The sequence below is a fragment of the Quercus robur genome, chromosome 5 (genome assembly GCF_932294415.1).
Source record: "Quercus robur chromosome 5, dhQueRobu3.1, whole genome shotgun sequence".
NCBI classification, from domain to species: Eukaryota; Viridiplantae; Streptophyta; class Magnoliopsida; order Fagales; family Fagaceae; genus Quercus; species Quercus robur.
The window spans coordinates 52,245,736-52,268,007 of NC_065538.1; the positions used below are offsets into that span (position 1 = coordinate 52,245,736).

Below are 22,272 nucleotides of genomic sequence, written 5' to 3' on the forward strand. Positions count from 1 at the left end.
ATTTGTCGTTGTTCACAAATGGCAAAATAAAGATATATAAATTAAATTAGCATTTAAAATCTAATAACTTAGCTCAATGAAATCAAAATAAATGGGTAGAGAATCTAAACTTTGGACTCCATACATAATGTAAAGCTACTCAAATAGCATATATATCAAAGTAAATAAAAACACATTATTTATGCCCACAATAGTCTAAGTTCACTTTCTCTTTCTTTAGGTTTCTCAAAAAAAAAAAAAAAAAAAAAAAAAAAAAATGAAAAAAAAAAACTCTCTTTAGCAAAATGTATCAACAAAAAAAAAAAAATTTATTTATGTCCACAATATCCTACTCTCTCTACATTCACTCTTTTTTGTCATGATGGACAAATGATGATCACTAAATATCATTAACAATTTGGAAGTGAAAATCACTAACAAAAATCAACTTTTTATTTATTTATGGGAAACAAAATCAACTTTTATTTTACTTCAAACACAAGTGATTTTTTTTAAATATATTTATACTAATAAATTTAGTTTTTTTAGTGGGCTAAAAAATACTATAGTTTATATCAATTTTTAAATTTTCATAATAATGGCCCAATTAAATGAGCATAGGCCCATATAGTTGAGCAGTGATCCAAGGATTGGCTAGAGTATACTCTAAACAATGGGAATTTTTTCGAGTTCAGAATAATGGCTGTGCCTGTCTCTGTATGTGATGGAGGGTCGGACTAAATTTATCTTCTTTCACATGATAGCTTATTTCACCAACTAGCAAGTTCAACATGCAAACCCAATAAGTATGTGCCAACAGATTCTTATCAGTCAAGCATGTCGACCCACATCACCCTAGTGATGTTGCATCTGTGTTTTTTCAGTTAGAAGCAAAGGAAAAATGGTTTTGCTGCTTCTATCATTTTCTGTGAATTGATTGGAGCAACCAGAAGTGCACCAGTTAGCGAGAACTTGTTGCGTCCATTTTAACATTACGTAAAGAAGAATTTGTGGTGTCTATATTTGTTAGGGGAATTCCACTATAAGCATAAACTTCCTGTAGCTGAGTGTTTTGGCAATTGAAAGTGTGGTTGGTGGGGCATGCCTTCATTGGCCATGTACTTATGAATCAGATTGAATGGATAAACGAAGTGGATGCACCAAGTAGGCCATTTACTAGAAATATAATTGGAGACTACTCCCTGGAAACCTAAAGATTTGAAGCATGGTGGTAGTTGAGCTTATCTATAATGGAAATCTAGCACTGGGAGATATCATTGTCGCTAATGATGATAACAGGACATCTATAATTCTTATATCAGATATTAGCTACTTTGTCTGTTCTGCTTGATACCTTCCTTGATTTTCACTTGAGTGCCTCGGCCAACCCACAAAAGTAGTGGGGGAGAAGATAAATTTATAGTCTAAAAAATAAAAAAATAAAAAAATAAATCTGTATGACCAAATAAAGGAGAATTTCTCTTGGGTCTAAAGTTCAGCTAATACAAACTGCTTATTAAATGTTGGGATTTTGTTTTGGGAGAATAATAATTGGTTGATAGTTTCCTTCCATCTTTAATTTCTTTCTTCATGACATAGGTAGCTTGTGTATGTAACATAACATTGAGCTGGGGCTCTTCAACATCGAAATGTAACTTTCATGAAACATGTACCCGATTCTGGTCATTAGAATTTCGAACTCCTTGGTCAGCAATAAAGCATTTGCAACAACATTCAATGTCTTGATTTTGTACCCTTTTTTTTCCCTGATTTTATTGCGATCATTGCTTGGTCAAGACTGTACTCTAGAAATTCAAGTTTTTCTTTTTTTTTGATCAAATTTTAATGTCTTAGTAGCCAACACTGACTTTGCTTTATCAACTTCAATATTTGGTTCAGCCTTCTCTCCCATTTTGACAGTCCTCCATTCTTCGTCCTTTTAGGAGCTAGCAATCTTTCTTGAGTCCTTTCAACAACTAGCATTTTGTCTTGAGTCCTTTTTGGAACTAGCATTCTCTCTTGAGTCCTTTCAGTAACTAGCATTCTTTCTGGAGGAAGCTCTTCATGTGCTACAAAAGTTCAATAATATAAAAGACTACCAAAATAAAGGAAGCTCTTTATGTGTTAAATAAACCAAATATATGTTAAAATGAAAAGCTACCAGTAGACCCTAGTGGCTTTAGATATTAGCAATACCTTTAGTTCATCTTTTTAATCTAGGAATGAAGACTTCAAAAAGCATGTGAATCTAGATTGAATCCACTAACCATTGCTGAGATTTTGCATCTTATATTTGTGTTGAAGGTTGTTCAAGTCTTGCTCTATCACATTCCTTTGATAAAGTAATTAATTCCATTGATAGTTTTTTATATTTCTCAAAAAAGTGATGTCAAAACTTTTTTAATATGGTTTATTAACAATTGTTCTAAAGGTCACCTATTAACATGACCCATAAACCAAATGTATATGTTAAAATGAAAAGCTAAAGTAGACCCCTAGTGGCTTTAGATATTGAGTCATGTTAACAAGTGCTTTTTGGATAATTGTTAATAAATCATATTAAGAAACTATTGACATCACGTTTAAGAGAAATATATAAAGTTGTCAACAAAATTAATTATTTTATCATTTTCCTATAAAATATTTCTAAAAATAGTTTCCAAACTAATGCCCTTAGATATTAACAATACCTTTTAATATAGGAATTAAGACTTCAAAAAGCATGTGAATCAAGATTGAATCCACTAACCTTTGTTGAGACTTCTCAACTTATCAAATTTGTGTTCGAGGTTAATCGAGTCTTTCTGTAGCACATTCCTATGAGTGTAAAGCTTTCCCACCAAATCTACAAGTTTGAACCTTTGGGAAACAGGAAACCTATTGAAAAAAAATGACAGCATACCAAAACAAGAAAATATAAAATTAAATATTTTAGCATCTTATTTTTTGGTTTTAAACAAAATGAACTTATTTTCTGCCTAGAAAGTACAAACATCCCAATATCTTAAAACTTCACATTTTCCCACATTGCAAAAAGCTAGAAAAGTTATTTCCAAGCAAACCCTAAAATTATTAAAGGATTGCCAACACTCTTATTATTATTTTTAATTTGATAATTGAGGCTGAAGAATTTTTTATACGCGGGTGTTTATCTTAAAAAAACACCTTAAATTTTAAAACAAAATATTTTGAGACCCAGCACAAAAGCAAAGAATAACAAGTTTTGCCCTTTTTTGTGAAATTCATAAACTGCAGGGAACTAAGAAGTTTCCTTTCAAGTTGTTTCTTCTTCATCTTTTTTATTTATTTATTATTTTTTTTTTTTCCTTCTCGATATAAGGTCAAAACCTTTTGTTTAATTGTTTCTCATTAATAATAAACATAAAACCAAAAAAAAAAAAAAAAAAAAAAACAACAACAACAACAATAATGATAATGATAATAATAAATTTTGATAAAATAAAACAATATAAGAATACAACCTCTCACAAGAACCTTCAATATTGTGCAGCACAAAACCAGTTGCAATTAAGCTGATGATCACGGCCACACCAGTCACATCCCTCATCAACGAATTCAGGAATGATTTTTCCTTCGTCCGAATCAACCCCTTGAAGTGATAGTACCAGTGAAGACTTGTCCCGGTCGCTGCAGACAATAATACCACTATTACACCATTCCGTAAATCACACACAAATTTGCCCCAATTGACGTTGTAAAGCCCAATCAACACAAAAAAGACGATGAATAAATGGCTCAGGATTTTGGTTTTTGTCGCCATGAGAGAGGCCGGAGCACAACTCTCAGTTTCAGGTTTTTAATTCCAAGTTTTGCGTTGAACCAATTTATATTTATATACATGCATAAAAGTTAGACCTAGGAGAGAGCAATAGCAAAATTAAAACCCTACCTTTTATAGCCGACTTTTTTTTTTTTAAAGAAGTCCCATTAGAACCTTTATACCTGACCATTCTATATTCGGTTAATGTTGCTAATTGCTTTTAATTGTAGTATTATTGGTTTTTAAAGTTAATTTATAATACAAGAGTTTGATCCGTAGATTTTGTACCTAAGAATTTGTATTTTGGCCTTATTTTTTAGTATGACTAGTATGTAATGGCAACAATTCTACATACACTAATATTTGTAGATTATCCTTTACTTTGAAAAAAAAAAAGAGTTTGTACATCATATGTTTAACTATATTATTTTAGTATTTATATGATATTTTTTTAATTTTAAATCTCTTTTCTACTATAACTTATATTTAACTTAAACCATAATAATTTCATGTAATTTTTTGTTAGTAGTTATTTTAATATTCTATCATACAGTTTCTTCTGAATTTGAGAGAGTTTCAACTCATAGCGTCCACTCTTAATGATATCTATCATAAAGTTTCAATGAGGCGTTTTTTTTATCCTAATTAATCTGTATATACTTACAATTTGGTCAATAATAAATATTTATCATTTTTTGAGTATTAAAAAGAAACTTACAAGTTACAACAAAAATAACACTTCTAGCATAAGACAATTTACTCCTAACGAGGCAAGCCACTAAGGTCTAAATTATATGATCAGGAACTTGTCTAACCTTAAGAAAGAGGATTTAACTACGTTCGTAGGTTTCAGTTAGCTCAACTGTTAAAATCTATGATAATTGTAAAAGAGATATGGGGTTCAATCTCTGTCTATACCAAAAAGTGATTGCTGTCTTGGTCTGATAATAAAAAATTTATTATCAGGAGTGGACGCCATAGATTAAAACTCTCTCTCTTTCTCTCTCTCTCTCTCTCTCTCTCTCTTAAAAAAAAAGGGCCTAATCTAAATTTACAGGTAAATATCCACCTATTATGGATCGCAAATTAATGGTCTGTTTCGAAGTTTAGAGAGGGAGGAGAGTAGAGGAGAGTAGAGGAGAATGGTTATCCTCCACCTTGTTTGGATGTTTTTAAAATTAGTAAGGAGGAAGGAAGTAATTAGCTCTTTCTCTTATTTGGATGTTTTAAAAATTAGAATGGAAAGAAGAGGAAATGATTTAAATAGACAAATTTACCCCTATTTGAAAATGGACTTGCAACATTGGTCTATGATTAATTTGTTAGATTAAATAATTATGACTTTAGCATGCAATATTTTTTTTTATAATTTTTTTTTTCTAATTTGAATTAAATAATCAATATTGGTCTATGATTAAATATTTTTTCTGCTTTTTTATTATACTAAAAAAAACCATCCTTAATTGATAATAATTAAAATAAGAAAAAAATGTTTGATTTGTTTGTTTACTAAAAAAATCAACATAATATTTAATTTTGAGTGTTTCTTTCATTTATTATTATTATTATTTTTAATATTTTTATAAACCTTTTGATTTTAAAAATCAACTGCAAAAGTTGATATTTGGTACATAATTGGCCTTGAAAAGGTCTAGGAACATGATAACTATGGCAATGCATTTGTTTCCCACGCCACTCATTTATTCCTAAAGGTGAAAAAAAAAAAAAAACACGACCTTACCGATATTATATACCATACAGTCATTTATAATAAGTTTAGGAAAACAATAATTTTTATAATCTTTTTTTCATAAATTAATATTAAAATATTTTAGATAGTAAAGTTTAGTATCTTACCCTTGGAAAAAAAAAATCATATCAGATGGTGTAATATTAGATAGTATAGTATAAGTTTACGATCTACTATTATTATTTCTCTAATATCATTTCATTTTATGTTAATTTTTTGTTTGTAATTTTGTTAATTTAAGAGGGTAAATTGGAGAATTCATTTGGTCAATAATTTATCTACTCTACTCTCCCTCCAAATCTCTCCAATTTGGTGGAATTAAAAATGAGGGGTTAGAGGTAGTTGAAACCCCTCCAAACCCCTCCCCCTCCCTCCCCCCTCCTTCCTTGAAAAACTTCCAAACAAGTTAATTGAATTACTCTCCCTCCCTTTACTCTACTCCCCCTCCCTTTTTTAACATCCAAACATAGCATAAGGGACAACCTTTTATTGCCAACTTAAAAAAAAAAAAAAAAAAAAAAGTCCCAATCCAAAATTTGTGGGCAACAGAATTGGAAAATTTTATGGAGTACCTTATAGTTGATATTTATTAAAATGATGGAATTTATAGTGCACATTGAAGTTTCTTTATTATTTATTGGTGACAATATAGAAAGAAGATTGACATGTACCAATAATTGTCTACCACGTGCCTTTGAGAAGATTGGTATGTACCAATAGTTGTCTACCATGTGGCACTTGAGATGTATCATTCTTTTATGCATTGTTAAAGTGACACATGTCACCATTTTGTGCATCCACCAGTTATAGGGATCCAACTTTTATGCCAAGGTAGACTCATTACTCTAGAGAATGGGAAATAGATTTAGATAAGCTTCAAGTATGAGCGACAACCAAATTTATGCTATTGGTGTGGTCGCCTAACCCATGACGACAAGGACTGTGAAACATGGATTGACAGTGAGGGAACTCTAAAACTAGAGGATAGACAGTTTGGTCTAGGATTACGAGCTCCAGCTTTCGTCCTAGCAAGAAAGATGGGAATGATAGTGCTAGGCTATTACACTTCGAGGAAAAAAATCTGAATCTACCACTCCACCCTCACCTATGGATGCCGAGGTGGATGTCAACTCGGATCAGCCGCCGACGACACTCAAGGAAAAGGAATAGAATGTTGGTCGGAGCGAAACCAACGGTCATAGAGCCAGCCAATCGTTCACTACTGATCTGGATTGTAACGTACAAAACAACATTATCTACGAGTTTCAATTGCAAACGCAACCAGTGCGAGACATTAATTGTGGAGACGATTCTACCTTTAAGACAAACATGAATTTCAAGCCGTTTATTGATACACCTTAGCAAGACTTTCAATTGCATTCAACCACCATCAATAACCAATCCGTTGCACCACCGAATATTCAAGGATTCAATACGCAATTAAAGGGGAATAATTTGGAGTTGGAAAAATGCGACAACTGTAAGGCCACAGATCTTATTCCTGGAAAACAAAAATCACGTGTCACTAAAATAGATGCTTGTCATGACAAAATAAGTGAAGCACATGACTCTCACACGACGGCTAGGGTTTCCAATCCATCACTAGACACACTTCGAGTCCTCCCAACTTGGACACGAAGAACACGTGCAACAATAAACACTCTAACTCCGGTTTCAAAGCATCCCTTGGGTAGAAAACATGGAGTCCTAGAATCAAGTTTCGCACTAGATTTCCCTAGCAAATGTCAACATACTACCCAAGGCGGCAATGATGAACAACTCAAAGTGGTGGAGGCTGTCCAACATCGCCGCCAATGCTAATGAATTGCCTTAGCTGGAACTACCGTGGCTTGGGGCAACAATGGGCAGTTCTTGAACTCACCGACTTGGTAAAAAAACATTCTCCCTCCATTCTCTTTCTCATGGAAACAAGATCAAAGGATCACAAACTTAAAACACTTTGCTCGAAGCTTCACCTAGAGAATGTTTTCATAGAGTCTCGGGTTAATACAGGGGGAGGACTGGCCCTTTACTTGAAGGATGGAATCAATCTTAAAGTTCTGGATTCAACACCAACCTTCATAGATGCAGTAGGTAACCTAGGAATGGATGACGCTTGGCAGTTGACGGGTTTCTATGGAAATCCAACAACAGCCAACTGGGAACATTCTTGGGCACTACTAAAACACCCCAGTCTAAAATTGGATTTACCATGGCTATGTGTGGGGGATTTTAATGAAATTACAAAAGCTGAAGAGAAAAAAGGGGGCCCTGATAGACCAGAACAATAGATGAGGGAATTTAGAGAAGCATTGGATTTTTGTGGATTCCATAATTTGGGATTTCTTGGTGCACCTTTCAATTGGTGTAACAACCAATTTGACAGGGAAGTGACATGGATTTGATTGGATAGAGGGGTGGCAACTCCAGCATGGACACAATTGTTTCCAACGGTCCGCATTCACCACATTCAAGGTACTTTATCTGACCATTGTCCATTGTGGTTATATTCTGACAATGAGAATGTTAGATTCTATTAAAAAAATCCAGGCCTTTTCGTTTCTAGGCAGTTTGGCTAAAAGATGAAGCATGTGAGTGGATTATCAAAAGAGCATGGAGTGGCCAAAATTTTGGGGAGCTGGTTGGAAAGTTAATTGGCAAGGTAAAGGCATGCAGGTCAAGTCTGCAAAAATGGAATAGATTGAGTTTTGGCAATATAAGGCACATGATAATCCAAAAAAAGAAACAGCTAGCTCAAGCCAAGACCAAGTCAATGGCCGGAGCTAACCATGAAGAGATTCGGGTCTTAAGAAGTGAGGTGTATGAACTTATGGTGAAAGAAGAATGCTTGTGGCACCAAAGATCCAAGGCGATTTGGTTGAAAAGGGGGGGCATGAACACGAGCTACTTCCATAGTCGAGCAACACAACGAAACAAAAATAATTTTATTTCTAAGTTGCTCTTGGAAGACAGATCAATGGTGATGGGCGACAAACGAATTGGGGAAAGATTGGTGGAATACTTCAAGCAAAATTTCAAATCCACCTTGCCTACAAATTTTGACCAGATTCTTCAAGGTATTAAGACAAAGGTTACCCCAGCCATGAACTCAGATCTAACAAGAGAATACACAGCAGATGAGGTTGAATTTGCTCTAAAACAGATGAAGCCTCTAACAGCCCCGGGCCCAGATGGTATGTCTCCCATTTTTTTCAAATCTTGTTGGAAATTTATTGGTCAAGATGTCATTGATGCTTCTTTTGCTATTCTAAATTCGGGTAACATGCTAGCTAGTCTAAATCACACTTACATAGCACTTATACCAAAAACAAAATCACCAGAAAAAGCAAATGATTTTCGACCAATAAGCCTTTGCAATGTCTTGTACAAAATCGTGTCTAAAACCATAGCCAATCGTCTAATGAAAATTCTCCCAAAACTGGTGTCAGAATCACAAAGTGCGTTCATGTTAGATAGACTAATCTCAGACAACATCCTTGTAGCCTTTGAAACCCTCCACCACCTTAAAACAAAAAAAAAATAAAAAAAAAATAAAAAAAAAAAATTTGGGGAAAGACGGGGTACATGGTAATTAAGCTTGATATGAGTAAAACATATGATAGAGTGGAGTGAGTTTTTCTTGAAAAAGTAATGGAAAAAAGGGGATTTGACAATAAATGGATCTCTCTTATTTGTTCTTGCATTCAAATTGTCTCATTCTCTGTATTGGTTAATGGTGAACCTCGTGGAAACTCCACCCCCAAAAGGGGTCTCTGCCAAGGGAATCCGTTATCACCTTATTTGTTTCTTTTGTGTGCAAAGGGGTTACATTCACTTATACAACAGGTTGAAACTTTGGGTGCAGTCAAAGGAGTCTTTCTTTGTAGTGCAGGCCCAAAAGTTTCACATTTGTTCTTTGCCAATGACAACTTACTGTTTTGTCGGACAACTTCACAAGTGTACCCACATCTTAGAGATTTTGAAGCAATATGAAGAAGCATTAGGGCAGCAAATAAACCAAGACAAAACACAACTCTTCTTCAGTCCCAATACCGAGACATACATGTAAGAGGAAAAAAAAAATTTGCTAGGAGTGGCAGCCACTACCAACTATGAAAAATATCTTGATTTACCCTCTTTTGTGGAGAAGGGAAAGAAACAAAGCTTCGGTTATATTAGAGAATGGATTTGGCACAAAATGTAAGGATGGAAAGAGAGATTATTGTCACATGACATGGATAGCTTATTAAATGTTGGGATTTTGTTTTGGTAGACTAGTAATTGGTTGATAGTTTCCTTCCATCTTTAATTTCTTTCTTCATGACATGGGTAGCTTGTGTATGTAACATGACATTGAGCAGGGGCTCTTCAACATCGAAATGTAACTTTCATGAAACATGTACCCGATTCTGGTCATTAGAATTTCGAACTCCTTGGTCGGCAATGAAGCATTTGCAACAACATTCAATGTCTTGATTTTGTTCCTTTTTTTTTTTTTCTTAATTTTATCGCGATCATTGGTTGGTCAAGACTGTCCAGTCACCATCTAAATCTGATGTTTAGCCTTCTAGGCTGCTGCACTTGCTTAGTTTCGCTTTGTGCTCAACTTGGATATTTCCTATTGAAATGTTCACTTTTGCTATTGGTCCATGCTTCTTGGAGCGTAGTCTATGGATGTCATGTACCAAAGGACCACTTCTGCCGTCCTACTAGGAACAAGTCAAACAAGAGATAAACAAGAAGTTTCTAAAACCTTTGCATCCTTCTCTTTACTTATTCATGAATTAGGTTTAATAATTTTACTTGGAAATTCCGCAATTCAAATGAGGTTGGGTATTTTTGCGTTGGACTGGCTGTATCATTTCCACCAATGGCAATTATACTAGTAGAATAATTAGTAGTAGCACAAGCTGTAGCATTATTAGATTCTTATTCGACTTTACTATGTGATTTACTATTGAAGAAACATACAGACATGGATCCATTTTTATTTAATGAAGATCAAAGCGACTGTTACTATGAAGACGCCAATTTGAGAGTTTTTAGCTAGGTCCCTTTTGCCGCTAGAGTTCCAAATATTCTTCCAAATTCTGAGAGCCTAAAATAAACTTTAAGCTTTATTTAGTTGGAAGGATGAAAATGAGAAAATAGAAAGTGTTGAGATGATTGAAAAGATTAGTTTTTTCATCATATATGTGTTTGGACTTTGGTATAGAAGATGGAAAGTGAAAAGAATAATGAAAGGGAATACATTATAATTTGTTTAAACTACTATTTTGCACATATTATATGATAAATTTTATTACTTACCTAATACTCATAAAATATTCTATTAAAAAATTACTATTAGTTCCTAAACTTTTTATTTTATATATAATATATATATATATATATATATAAACAAATTAATTTTAGTTCAACTTATTGTTAAAAAAAGAAGAAGATGCCAAATTAATACTTTCCCATATGACTCTCAAAAAAAAAAAAAAAAAAAAAAAAATTTCCCATAAACATTACTCATAACAAAACTAAAGGCAAAAGAAAAATAAAATTTCGAGCTACAAGTTCCCACATGGCAATTGATAGCTCAAACCAAAGGCAAAGTAGGTTGATGGCTCGTAGTCAACAACTATGCGTGATCAGCATCTATGAAGATGACGGCCAAGGAAATGTATGAATGACCTTATGGTAACTCGATTTGACCAAATCATCATGAACATTGGCTTTTTGTGAAGTCACCGGATTGCAAGTGTGGACTACGAGTCTATGACACGGATGGATGAAGAACTCGGCTCACCTTGATAGAAACTCAAATGGCTACAAAGGGCTCCACTTTCCTCCCGATTTGGAGAAATTGAGATTTGTGGGTCTAGGTGGAACCCACTCTATTTTTTTTCTCCTCCATTTTCTCTTTAAAAAAATTAATTTAAAAACGCCCATTTTTCTTACCCACCACCCTTCCTTTTTTCCATACACTCACTTTCATCCCAACCAAACATAATGTCAATAATTCATTATATGCAGGTTGAACTAAGGCACAACAATTAACATTGATTCAAACCTAATCAAAAGGCTCCTAGGTTGGTAATTATTGAATATTCAAGGAATACAATAATATCTTTTTTTGGAGTTATCACCAACCCCAATGAATTTTTCATTATTTAAAATGGAAGTTTACAATTGAAATAAACCCTTACTTCTAAAACTACTGCGAGTAAAACTTACAATGGCCCCACAAATTGCTCCAAACGCCCTGGACTCTTCTTTGTGAAGGTGATAACTCCAAAAATAAATTTAGATTAGTATATGTATTGTTTCTTAATATTGTATTAGTATTTTCATTTATAAATATTTGCCAATTGAGGAAGTAGTGGATGGACTACTTCGGTTATTTGTAGGCCACATGGGAGTAGCCTGTGGAAGGGAATTAGAAGGGGTTGGAGGAAGTTGTCCTCTTTCATCTATTGCAAAACAAAAATGTTGGGGGATCTGATTTTCTCATAATGTGTGATATGGTGACTGAGCCCTAAAGGAGATGTATTTGGACTTATTTTCGATTGTCGTGCATAAGGATGGATCAATGATTTCCTATTTCTCTGCAACGGAGGTTGGTCTTCTTGGAGTGAGGTTTTTCTTATGTTTGGGGTTCAGTGGGTTTCTTCTACTTTTTGTAAAACTCTACAAATAAAGAAAAAAAAAATTTAGAAAGTTCCAAAAAAATATAAAAATTCAAAATAAAAAATCCTCTTGAGATATCCTTATACTATAGAAATTCAAGTTTTTATTTTTTATTTTTTTATCAAATTTTAATGTCTTAGTAGCCAACACTGACTTTGCTTTATCAACTTCATTATTTGGTAACTTTGGTTCAGCCTTCTCTCCCATTTTGACAGTCCTCCTTTCTTCTTCCTTTTAGGAGCTAGCATTTTTTCTTGAGTCCTTTTAGGAACTAGCATTTTGTCTTGAGTCGTTTTAGGAACTAGCATTCTCTCTTGAGTCCTTTCAGTAACTAGCATTCTTTCTGGAGGAAGCTCTTCATGTGCTACAAAGGTTCAAAAATATAAAAGACTACCAAAATAAAGGAAGCTCTTTATGTGCTAAATAAACCAAATATATGTTAAAATGAAAAGCTACCAGTAGACCCCTAGTGGCTTTAGATATTAGCAATACCTTTAGTTCATCTTTTTAATCTAGGAATGAAGACTTCAAAAAGCATGTGAATCTAGATTGAATCAACTAACTTTTGTTGAGATTTTGCATCTTATCAAATTTGTGTTGAAGATTGTTCAAGTCTTGCTCTAGCACATTCCTTTGATAAAGTAATTAATTCTATTGATAGTTTTTTATATTTCTCAAAAAAGTGATGTCAAAACTTTTTTAATATGGTTTATTAACAGTTGTCCTAAAGTCACTTGTTAACATGACCCATAAACCAAATGTATATGTTAAAATGAAAAGCTAGAGTAGACCCCTAGTGGCTTTAGATATTGAGTCATGTTAAGAAGTGCTCTTTGGGTAATTGTTAATGAATCATATTAAGAAACTATTGACATCACGTTTATGAGAAATATATAAAGTTGTCAACAAAATTAATTATGTAGGAGCTAGGGCCCAAAATAATGTATTGGGCCTTGGGCCTTGTCCAAGGACACTAACAAATCCGAGGAGAAGAATACGACTTAAATGATCCATATTACAAGTCTCATCAATAGAAAACAAAGAGAAGAAGGTCCAAAGAGGAACTCTTCCTCGGACACGACAAACGCAGACCAAGTGTGTACTCTAGCAGTTGAAGTGCGCCCCCTAAACACGTGAGAGGGAAGAAAACTCAAAATATCTAAGGAAAAGCTGCCACCACCACATTAAATGTGGTGCAGCTACTTTTCTGGTAGCATTAATGTGGAGAAGACTCCTGAACAGTGCTGCCTTGGCTGTCACAACTCATAGAGGGCTGAAAGGGGTGTCTGATGGGATGGGTACTCAAGTGTGAATCCAGATGATCAACAAGTGTAAGGTCCAAATGATAAAAAATGAGCTATATAATGAGAAAGAGCCCCCGTGTAGAAAGGGAGGCAAAAAAAGAGTGAGAGAGAATACTATAACATGCTAAACAATCTTAATATTGTGATCTATATACGTCAAATTCTAGTCTTCTCAAACTGAGTGTCCTTTGGCAATAATGGCTTTTATTTGTGTTTGATTGATTTTTAACTCCATGTTAGCCGTTACCCAACTCATCTAGACCTAGTTCTTTGACCCATACTCTACAAAATTCACTGTATTGGGCTTATTAGACCAGGATTCCATACATTTGGGCTTGGACTCCAAATCTTGCCCCTACAAATTATTTTATCATTTTCCTATAAAATAGTTTCTAAAAATAGTTTCTAAACTAATGCTCTTAGATATTAACAATACCTTCTTTCCATCTTTTTAATATTGGAATGAAGACTTCAAAAAGTGTGTGAATCAAGATTGAATCCACTAACCTTTGTTGAGACTTCTCAACTTATCAAATTTGTGTTCAAGGTTAATCGAGTCTTTCTCTAGCACATTCCTATGAGTGTAAAGCTTTCCCACCAAATCTACAAGTTTGAACCTTTGGGAAACAGGAAACCTATTGGAAAAAAAAAAATGTTAGCATACCAAAACAAGAAAATATAAAATTAAATATTTTAGCATCTTATTTTTTGGTTTCATCCAAACAAAAGAACTTATTTTCTGCCTAGAAAGTACAAATATCCCAATATCATCAATTTTTAAAACTTCACTTCTTCCCGCCTTGCAAAAAGCTAGAAAAGTTATTTCCAAGTAAACCCTAAAATATTTAAAGGATTGCCAACACTCTTGTTATTATTTTTAATTTGATAATTGAGGCTAAAGAATTTTTTATACTCGAGTGTTTCTCTTAAAAAACACCTTAAATTTAAATAAATAAATTAAAACATTTTGAGACCCAGCACAAAAATAAAGAATAACAAGTTTTGCCCTTTTTTGTGAAATTCATAAACTGCATGAACTAAGAAGTTTCCTTTCAAGTTGTTTCTTCTTCTTCTTCTTCTTCTTCTTCTTCTTCTTTTCTTTTTTTTTTTTTTTTTTTTTTATATAAGGTCAAAACCTTTTGTTTAATTGTTTCTCATTAACAATAACAAAAAACAAAAAAAAAAATAAAAAAAAAAATGAAAAAACAACAACAACAACAACAATGATAATAATAATAAATTTTGATAAAATAAAACAATATAAGAATACAACCTCTCACAAGAACCTTCAATATTGTGCAGCACAAAACCAGTTGCAATTAAGCTGATGATCACGGTCACACCAGTCACATCCCTCATCAACGAATTCAGGAATGATTTTTCCTTCGTCCGAATCAACTCCTCGAAGTGTGCGTACCAGTGAAGACTTGTCCCGGTCGCTGCAGACAATAATACCACTATTGCACCATTCCGTAAATCACACACAAATTTGCCCCAATTGACGTTGTAAAGCCCAATCAACACAAAAAAGACGATGAATAAATAGCTCAGGATTTTGGTTTTTGTCGCCATGAGAGAGGCCGGAGCACAACTCTAAGTTTCAGGTTTTTAATTCCAAGTTTTGCGTTGAACCAATTTATATTTATATACATGCATAAAGGTTAGACCTAGGAGAGAGCAATAGCAAAATTAAAACCCTACCTTTTATAGCCGACATTTTTTTTTTTAAAGAAGTCCCATTAGAACCTTTATACCTGACCATTCTATATTCAGTTAATGTTGCTAATTGCTTTTAATTGTAGTATTATTGGTTTTTAAAGTTAATTTATAATACAAGAGTTTGATCCGTAGATTTTGTACCTAAGAATTTGTATTTTGGCCTTATTTTTTAGTATGACTAGTATGTAATGGCAACAGTTCTACATACACTAATATTTGTAGATTATCCTTTATTTTGAAAAAAAAAAAAAAAAAAAAACAGAGAGAGAGAGAGAGAGTTTGTACATCATATGTTTAACTATATTATTTTAGTATTTATATAATATATTTTTAATTTTAAATCTCTTTCTACCATAACTTATATTTAACTTAAACCATAATAATTTCATGTAATTTTTTGTTAGCAGTTATTTTAATATTCTATCATACATTTTCTTCTAAATTTAAGAGAATTTCATCTTATAGTGTGTACTCTTGATGATATCTATCATAGAGTTTCAATGAGGTATTTTTTGATCCTAATTAATCTGTATATACTTACAATTTGGTCAATAATAAATATTTATCATTTTTTGAGTATTAAAAAGAAACTTATCAGTTACAACAAAAATAACGCTTCTAGCATAAGACAATTTACTCCTAACAAGGCAAGCCACTAAGGTCTAAATTATATGATCGGGAACTTGTCCAACCTTAGGAAAAAGAATTTAACTACGTTCGTGGGTTTTAGTTAGCTCAACTGTTAAAATTTATGATAGTTGTATGAGAGATTTGCGGTCAATCTCTGCCTACACTAAAAACTGATTGCTATCTTGGTCTGATAATTAAAGACTATTATTAAAAGCAGACGTCATAGGTCAAAAAAAAAAAAAAAAAAAACAAACAAACAAAAAGGAAAGAGGACCTAACCTAAATTTATAGGTAAATATCCACCTATTATGGATCGGAAATTAATGGACAACCTTTTATTGCCGACCTTTTTTTCTTTTAGGAAAAACTCCCATTCGAACTTTTATACCTGATGGTCCCTTGAACTTTAACCCAACCAAAAAGAAAAAAAAAATTGCAAATCTAATACTTTTTTTTTTTTTTTTTTTTGAGCGAAAACGGTAGAAACAAATCTAATACTAATAGTGAACATTTTCGGACGTGAATATATTTGGGATTTTAAAAAATTTTGTGATTATTAATGGAATGCAGCTGGAAGCTTCCTTAAAAAATAAAAAATAAAAAAGTCCCTTGAACTTTCTCAATTAGTGGTTTATTTTAAGCTATATAAGTTTCTCCAATTAATGTACTTTTTTTTTTTGTTGAGAAAATGTACGTATATTATTAGTGTACTGACTCATCCACTTCTTTTTGAAAATATTTTTAATTATTAGGAAATGTATGACCAAAGGAAATAAAAAATAAATTAATATGATTACCGTGTGACATTATTAAGGTTATTAAATTTTCCTTTTTTAGAAAATGTATTTTAGGTTACTAAGCATTAAATTTGTGGGCAACAGAAATGGAAAATTTTATGGAGTAATTAAAGGACCTTATAGTGGATATGGAAATTTATTATATACTCCCGGAGTACCATAAATGCATATTCTTTCCTCTCATATTAATGGTGGATCCCACTAATTAAATTCATGATGAGATCTACCATTCATGTGAAAGGGGGGACTACACATTTATGATACTACCAGAGTTTCTAATAATTTTCCAGTGAGTATTTATTAAAATGATGGAATTTATAGTGCACATTTAAGTTTCTTTTATTATCTATTGGTGACAATATAGGAAGAAGATTGACATGTACCAATAATTGTCTACCACGTGCCTTTGAGAAGATAGGTATGTACCAATAGTTGTCTACCATGTGGCACTTGAGATGTATCATTCTTTTATGCATTGTTAAAGTGACACATGTCACCATTTTGTGCTTCCACCAGTTATAGGGATCCAACTTTTATGCCGAGGCAGACTCATCACTCTAGAGAATGAGAAACAAATTTGGATAAGCTTCAAGTATGATCAACTACCAAATTTATGCTATTGGTGTGGTCGCTGAACCCATGATGACAATGACTGTGAAACATGGATTGACAGTGAGGGAACTCTAAAGCTAGAGGATAGACAATTCGGTCCAGGATTACGAGCTCCAGCTTTTGTCCCAGCAAGAAAGATGGGAATGATAGTGCCAAGCTATTACACTTCAAGGAAAAAATTTGAATCTACCACTCCACCCTCACCTATGGATGCCGAGGTGAATGTCAACTCAGATCAGCTGCTGACGACACTCAAGGAAAAGGAACAGGACATTGGTTAGAGAGAAACCAACGATCATGGAGCCAGCCAACCGTTCACTACTAATCAGGATTGTAATGTACAAAACAACATTATCTGTGAGTTTCAATTGCAAATGCAACCTGTGCGAGACATTAATTGTGGAGATGATTCTACCTTTAAGACAAACATGAATTTCAAGCCGTTTATTGATACACCTCAGCAAGACTTTGAACTACATTCAACGACCATCAATAACCAATCTGTTGCACCATCGAATATTCAGGGATTCAATACGCAATTAAAGGGGAATAATTTGGAGTTGGAAATATGCGACAACTGTAAGGCCACGGATCTTATTACTATAAAACAAAAATCATGTGTCACTAAAACAGATGCTTGCCATGACAAAATAAGTGAAGCACGTGACTCTCACACGACGGCTAGGGTTTCCAATCCATCATCAGACACACTTCGAGTCCTCCCAACCTAGACATGAAGAACACGTGCAACAATAAACACTCCAACTCTGGTTTCAGGGAATCTTTTAGGCAGAAACATGGAGTCCTAGAATCAAGTTTCGCATCAAATTCCCCTAGCAAATGTCAACAAACTACCCAAGGCGGTAATGATGAATAACTCGAAGTGGCGGAGGCTGTCCAACGGCCCCGCCAGTGCCAATGAATTGCCTCAACTAGAACAGCCGTGGCTTGGGGCAACCACGGGAAATTCTTGAACTCACCGACTTGGTGGAAAAACATTCTCCCTCCATTCTCTTTCTCATGGAAACAAGAGCAAAGGATCACAAACTTAAAACACTTTGCTTAAAGCTTCACCTAGAGAATGTTTTCATAGAGTCACGGGTTAACACAAGGGGAGGATTGGCCCTTTACTGGAAGGATGGAATCAATCTTAAAGTTCTGGATTCAACACCAGCCTTCGTAGATGCAATAGTTAACCCAGGAATGGATGATGCCTAGCGGTTGACAGGTTTCCATGGAAATCCAACAACAGCCAACCGGAAACATTCTTGGGCACTACTAAAACACCTCAGTCTAAAATTGGATTTACCATGGCTATGTGTGGGGGATTTTAACGAAATTACAAAAGCTGAAAAGAAAAAAAGGGGCCCTAATAGACCAGAACAACAGATGAGGGAATTCAGAGAAGCATTGGATTTTTGTGGATTCCAAGATTTGGGATTTCTTAGTGCACCTTTCACTTGGTGTAACAACCAATTCGATGGGGAAGTGACATGGATTCAACTGGATAGAGGGGTGGCAACTCTAGCATGGACACAATTGCTTCCAACGGTTCGCATTCACCACAATCAAGATACTTTATCTGACCATTGTCCATTGTGGTTATGTTCATACAATGAGAATGTTAGATTCTATAAAAAAAATTAAAAAAAAAAAAATCCAGGTTTTTCATTTCGAGGCGGTTTGGCTAAAAGATGAAGCATGTGAGGGGATCATCAAAAAAGCATGGAGTGGCCAAAATTTTGGGGAGCTAGTTGGGAGGTTAATTGGCAAGGTAGAGGCATGATTGTCAAGTTTGCAAAAATGGAGTAGATTGAGTTTTGGCAATATAAGGCACATGATAATCCAAAAAAAGAAACAGCTAGCTCAAGCCGAGACCAAGTCAATGGCCGGAGCTAACCATGAAGAGATCTGGGTCTTAAGAAGTGAGGTGTATGAACTTATGGTGAAAGAAGAATGCTTGTGGCACCAAAGATCCAGGGCGGATTGGTTGAAGAGGTGGGACATGAACACAAGCTACTTCCATAGTCGAGCAACACAACGAAACAAAAGGAATTTTATTTCTAAGTTGCTCTTGGAAGACGGATCAATGGTGACGGACAACAAACAAATTGGGGAAAGATTGGTGAAGTACTTCAAGCAAATTTTCAAATCCACCTCGCCTACAAATTTTGACCAGATTCTTCAAGGTATTGACACAAAGGTCATCCTAGCCATGAACTCAGATCTAATAAGAGAATACACAACAGATGAGGTTGAATTTGCTCTAAAACAGATGAAGCCTCTAACAGCCCCAGGCCCAGATGTTATGTCTCCCATTTTTTTCAAATCTTGCTAGAAATTTATTGGTCAAGATGTCATTGATACTTCTTTGGCTATTCTAAATTTGGGTAACATGCCAACTAGTCTAAATCACACTTACATAGCACTTATACAAAATCACCAGAAAAGCAAATGATTTTCGACCTATAAGCCTTTGCAATATCTTGTACCCATAGCCAACCGTCTAAAGAAAATTCTCACAAAATTGGTGTCAAAATCACAAAGTGCATTCATGTCAGATAGACTAATCTCAAACAACATCCTTGTAGCCTTTGAAACCCTCTACCACCTCAAAACATAAAAAGGGGAAAGATGGGGTACATGGCCATTAAGCTTGATATGAGTAAAGCATATGATAGAGTGGAGTGAGTTTTCCTTGAAAAAGAAATGGAAAAAATGGGAATTGACAATATATGGATCTCTCTTATTTGTTCTTGCATTCAAACTATCTCATTTTCTGTATTGGTTAATGGCGAACCTCGTGGCAACTTCACCCCCAAAAGGGGACTCCGCCAAGGGATCTGTTATCACCTTATTTGTTTCTCTTGTGTGCAAGGGGGTTACATTCTCTTATACAACAAGCTGAAACTTTGGGTGCAATCAAAGGAGTCTCTCTTTGCAATGCAAGCCCAAAAGTTTCACATTTGTTCTTTGCCGATGATAGCTTACTATTTTGTCAAGCAACTTCACAAGTGTGTACCCACATCTTGGAGATTTTGAAGCAATATGAAGAAGCATCAGGGCAGCAAATAAACCAAGGCAAAACACAACTCTTCTTCAGTCCCAATACTGAGACATACATGCAAGAGGAAATAAAAAATTTGCTCGGAGTGGCAGCCACTACCAACTATGAAAAATATCTTGGTTTACACTCTTTTTTGGGGAAGGGAAAGAAACAAAGCTTCGGTTATATTAGAGAACGGATTTAGCACAAAATGCAAGGATGGAAACAGAGATTATTGTCACAAGTTGGAAGAGAAGTCTTGATAAAAGCGGTCCTCTAAGCCCTGCCCACTTATACCATGGGATGCTTCAAACTCCCAAAAAGTCTATGTAAGGATATTGAGTCCTTAATTCATAAATTTTTGTGGGGTTACAAGGGGGAAGCATGAAAGATTCATTGGGTGGGATGGAAAAATTATGCAAGCCAAAGTGCCAAGGAGATTTGGGTTTCAAGGATATTGAAAACTTTAATCTAGCCATTTTGGGAAAACAGGTATGGTGGTTGCTCCACAATAAAGATTCACTTTTTTACAAGGTCTTTAAATCGAGATATTTTCCCAATTGCACTATATTGGAAGAGGGCGTGAAGGAGAAGGGATCATACACTTGGCAAAGTATTCTACAAGCACGAAAAGTGGTTCGATTGGGATCGAAATGGAGGATTGGGGATAGGAAATCAATTCAGATTCATGGAGATAAATGGCTGCCTGATTTGCATTCTAGCCGTGTAGTGTCCCCTTAGAAAAATTTTCCCAACAACAATCGGGTTTGCACCCTCATTGATGAGGAGAATAGTTCCTGGCTTGAAGAACTGATATGTGATGAGTTTCTTCCACATGAAGCAGAGGCAATCATGAGTCTCCCCTTGAGTTTAAATGCCATGGAGGATAGACTGATATGGGCTAAAACACAATATAGTCACTACACTACCAAGTCAGCATACCAAATCCTAACAAGAGAGGCAAAAGTTTCAATTCTTGGTACCTCCAATCCAGCGGCTCATAAGCAGTTCTGGAAAGAGCTCTGGTCCATGAATGTGACAAACAAAATACGCCACTTCATTTGGAGGGCTGCAACTGATTCACTTCCAACAAAAAGAACTTACAAATGCAGAAAATAATTCAAGATCCAACATGTGATCGATGTGGCAATGACGTTGAAGATAGCATTCAGGCATTATGGGGGTGCCAAATGGTTAAACATGTCTGGTGGGAAATGGAATGTTGCAGGAAATTCCTATCAGAAAAGTTTGCAAGTTTTCGAGATTTTTTCCAAGGAATTCTTGCACAAAAAGACTAACAGATGGCGAAACTATTTGCCTACATGGGATGGAGCATTTGGTATAATCATAATGCAAAAAGGGTAGGGTCATCTTCCCTACCAATGGAGAAAATATACAATGACGCCATTGAATGGTTGCAAGAGTATCACTCGGTGCAAGAAGAACCACTACAACAAGACATGGTATCCCACCCAACTAATGGTTGCCACCTTCACCATCAATCTACAAAATAAATTTTGATGGAGCAACTTTCATAGACACGGATTCGGCAGGACTAGGAGTGGTAGCTCGTGACTCAGATGGCATGGTTATCGCCTCCCTTTCAGAACGCATCAGACTACCACCAGCGATTGCAGACTTGGAAGCACTGGCATGCAGAAGGGGCCATCTTATTCACACTAGAAATTGGGCTCCAATATGTGGTGTTCAAAGGTGACTCAGAGGTTATTATCAAACACCTCAAAGCAGACCAGACTTGTTTGACTGCATTTGGCCACATAATAGAGGAAGCTCGAGCATTATCAGCAAAGCTAAGAAAGGCATCTTTCTCACACACAAGGCATAAAGGAAACAACGTAGTAGATAAGCTCGCAAAGCTAGCAAAAAACTTGTATGAACCACAAGTGTGGATGGAGGTTATTCATAGCAATGCAATGAAATTTGTAATCCTTGACAAAGGCTTTATGCCTGATTAA

General features: G+C 34.7%; 1 protein-coding gene across 3 annotated transcripts; it reads right to left on the bottom strand.

Annotated features, from left to right (window-relative positions):
- Nucleotides 1-1,321: 1,321 nt before the first annotated feature.
- Nucleotides 1,322-15,112, bottom strand: LOC126726293 (uncharacterized). 3 transcript variants are annotated; one of them, XM_050431524.1, is made up of 3 exons: nucleotides 14,766-15,112; nucleotides 2,729-2,856; nucleotides 1,322-2,048 (listed from the first exon to the last, which is right to left on the bottom strand). In XM_050431524.1, the coding sequence occupies exons 1-3, from the start codon at nucleotides 15,062-15,064 to the stop codon at nucleotides 1,822-1,824; spliced, it is 654 nt and encodes a 217-aa protein (XP_050287481.1). In that variant the 5' UTR covers nucleotides 15,065-15,112; the 3' UTR covers nucleotides 1,322-1,821. The 3 variants fall into 3 exon arrangements, with proteins under 3 accessions (XP_050287481.1, XP_050287480.1, XP_050287482.1); XM_050431523.1 differs by lacking the exon at nucleotides 2,729-2,856 and adding an exon at nucleotides 14,000-14,127; XM_050431525.1 differs by lacking the exon at nucleotides 14,766-15,112 and adding an exon at nucleotides 3,462-3,808.
- Between the last annotated feature and the right edge of the window lie 7,160 nt (nucleotides 15,113-22,272).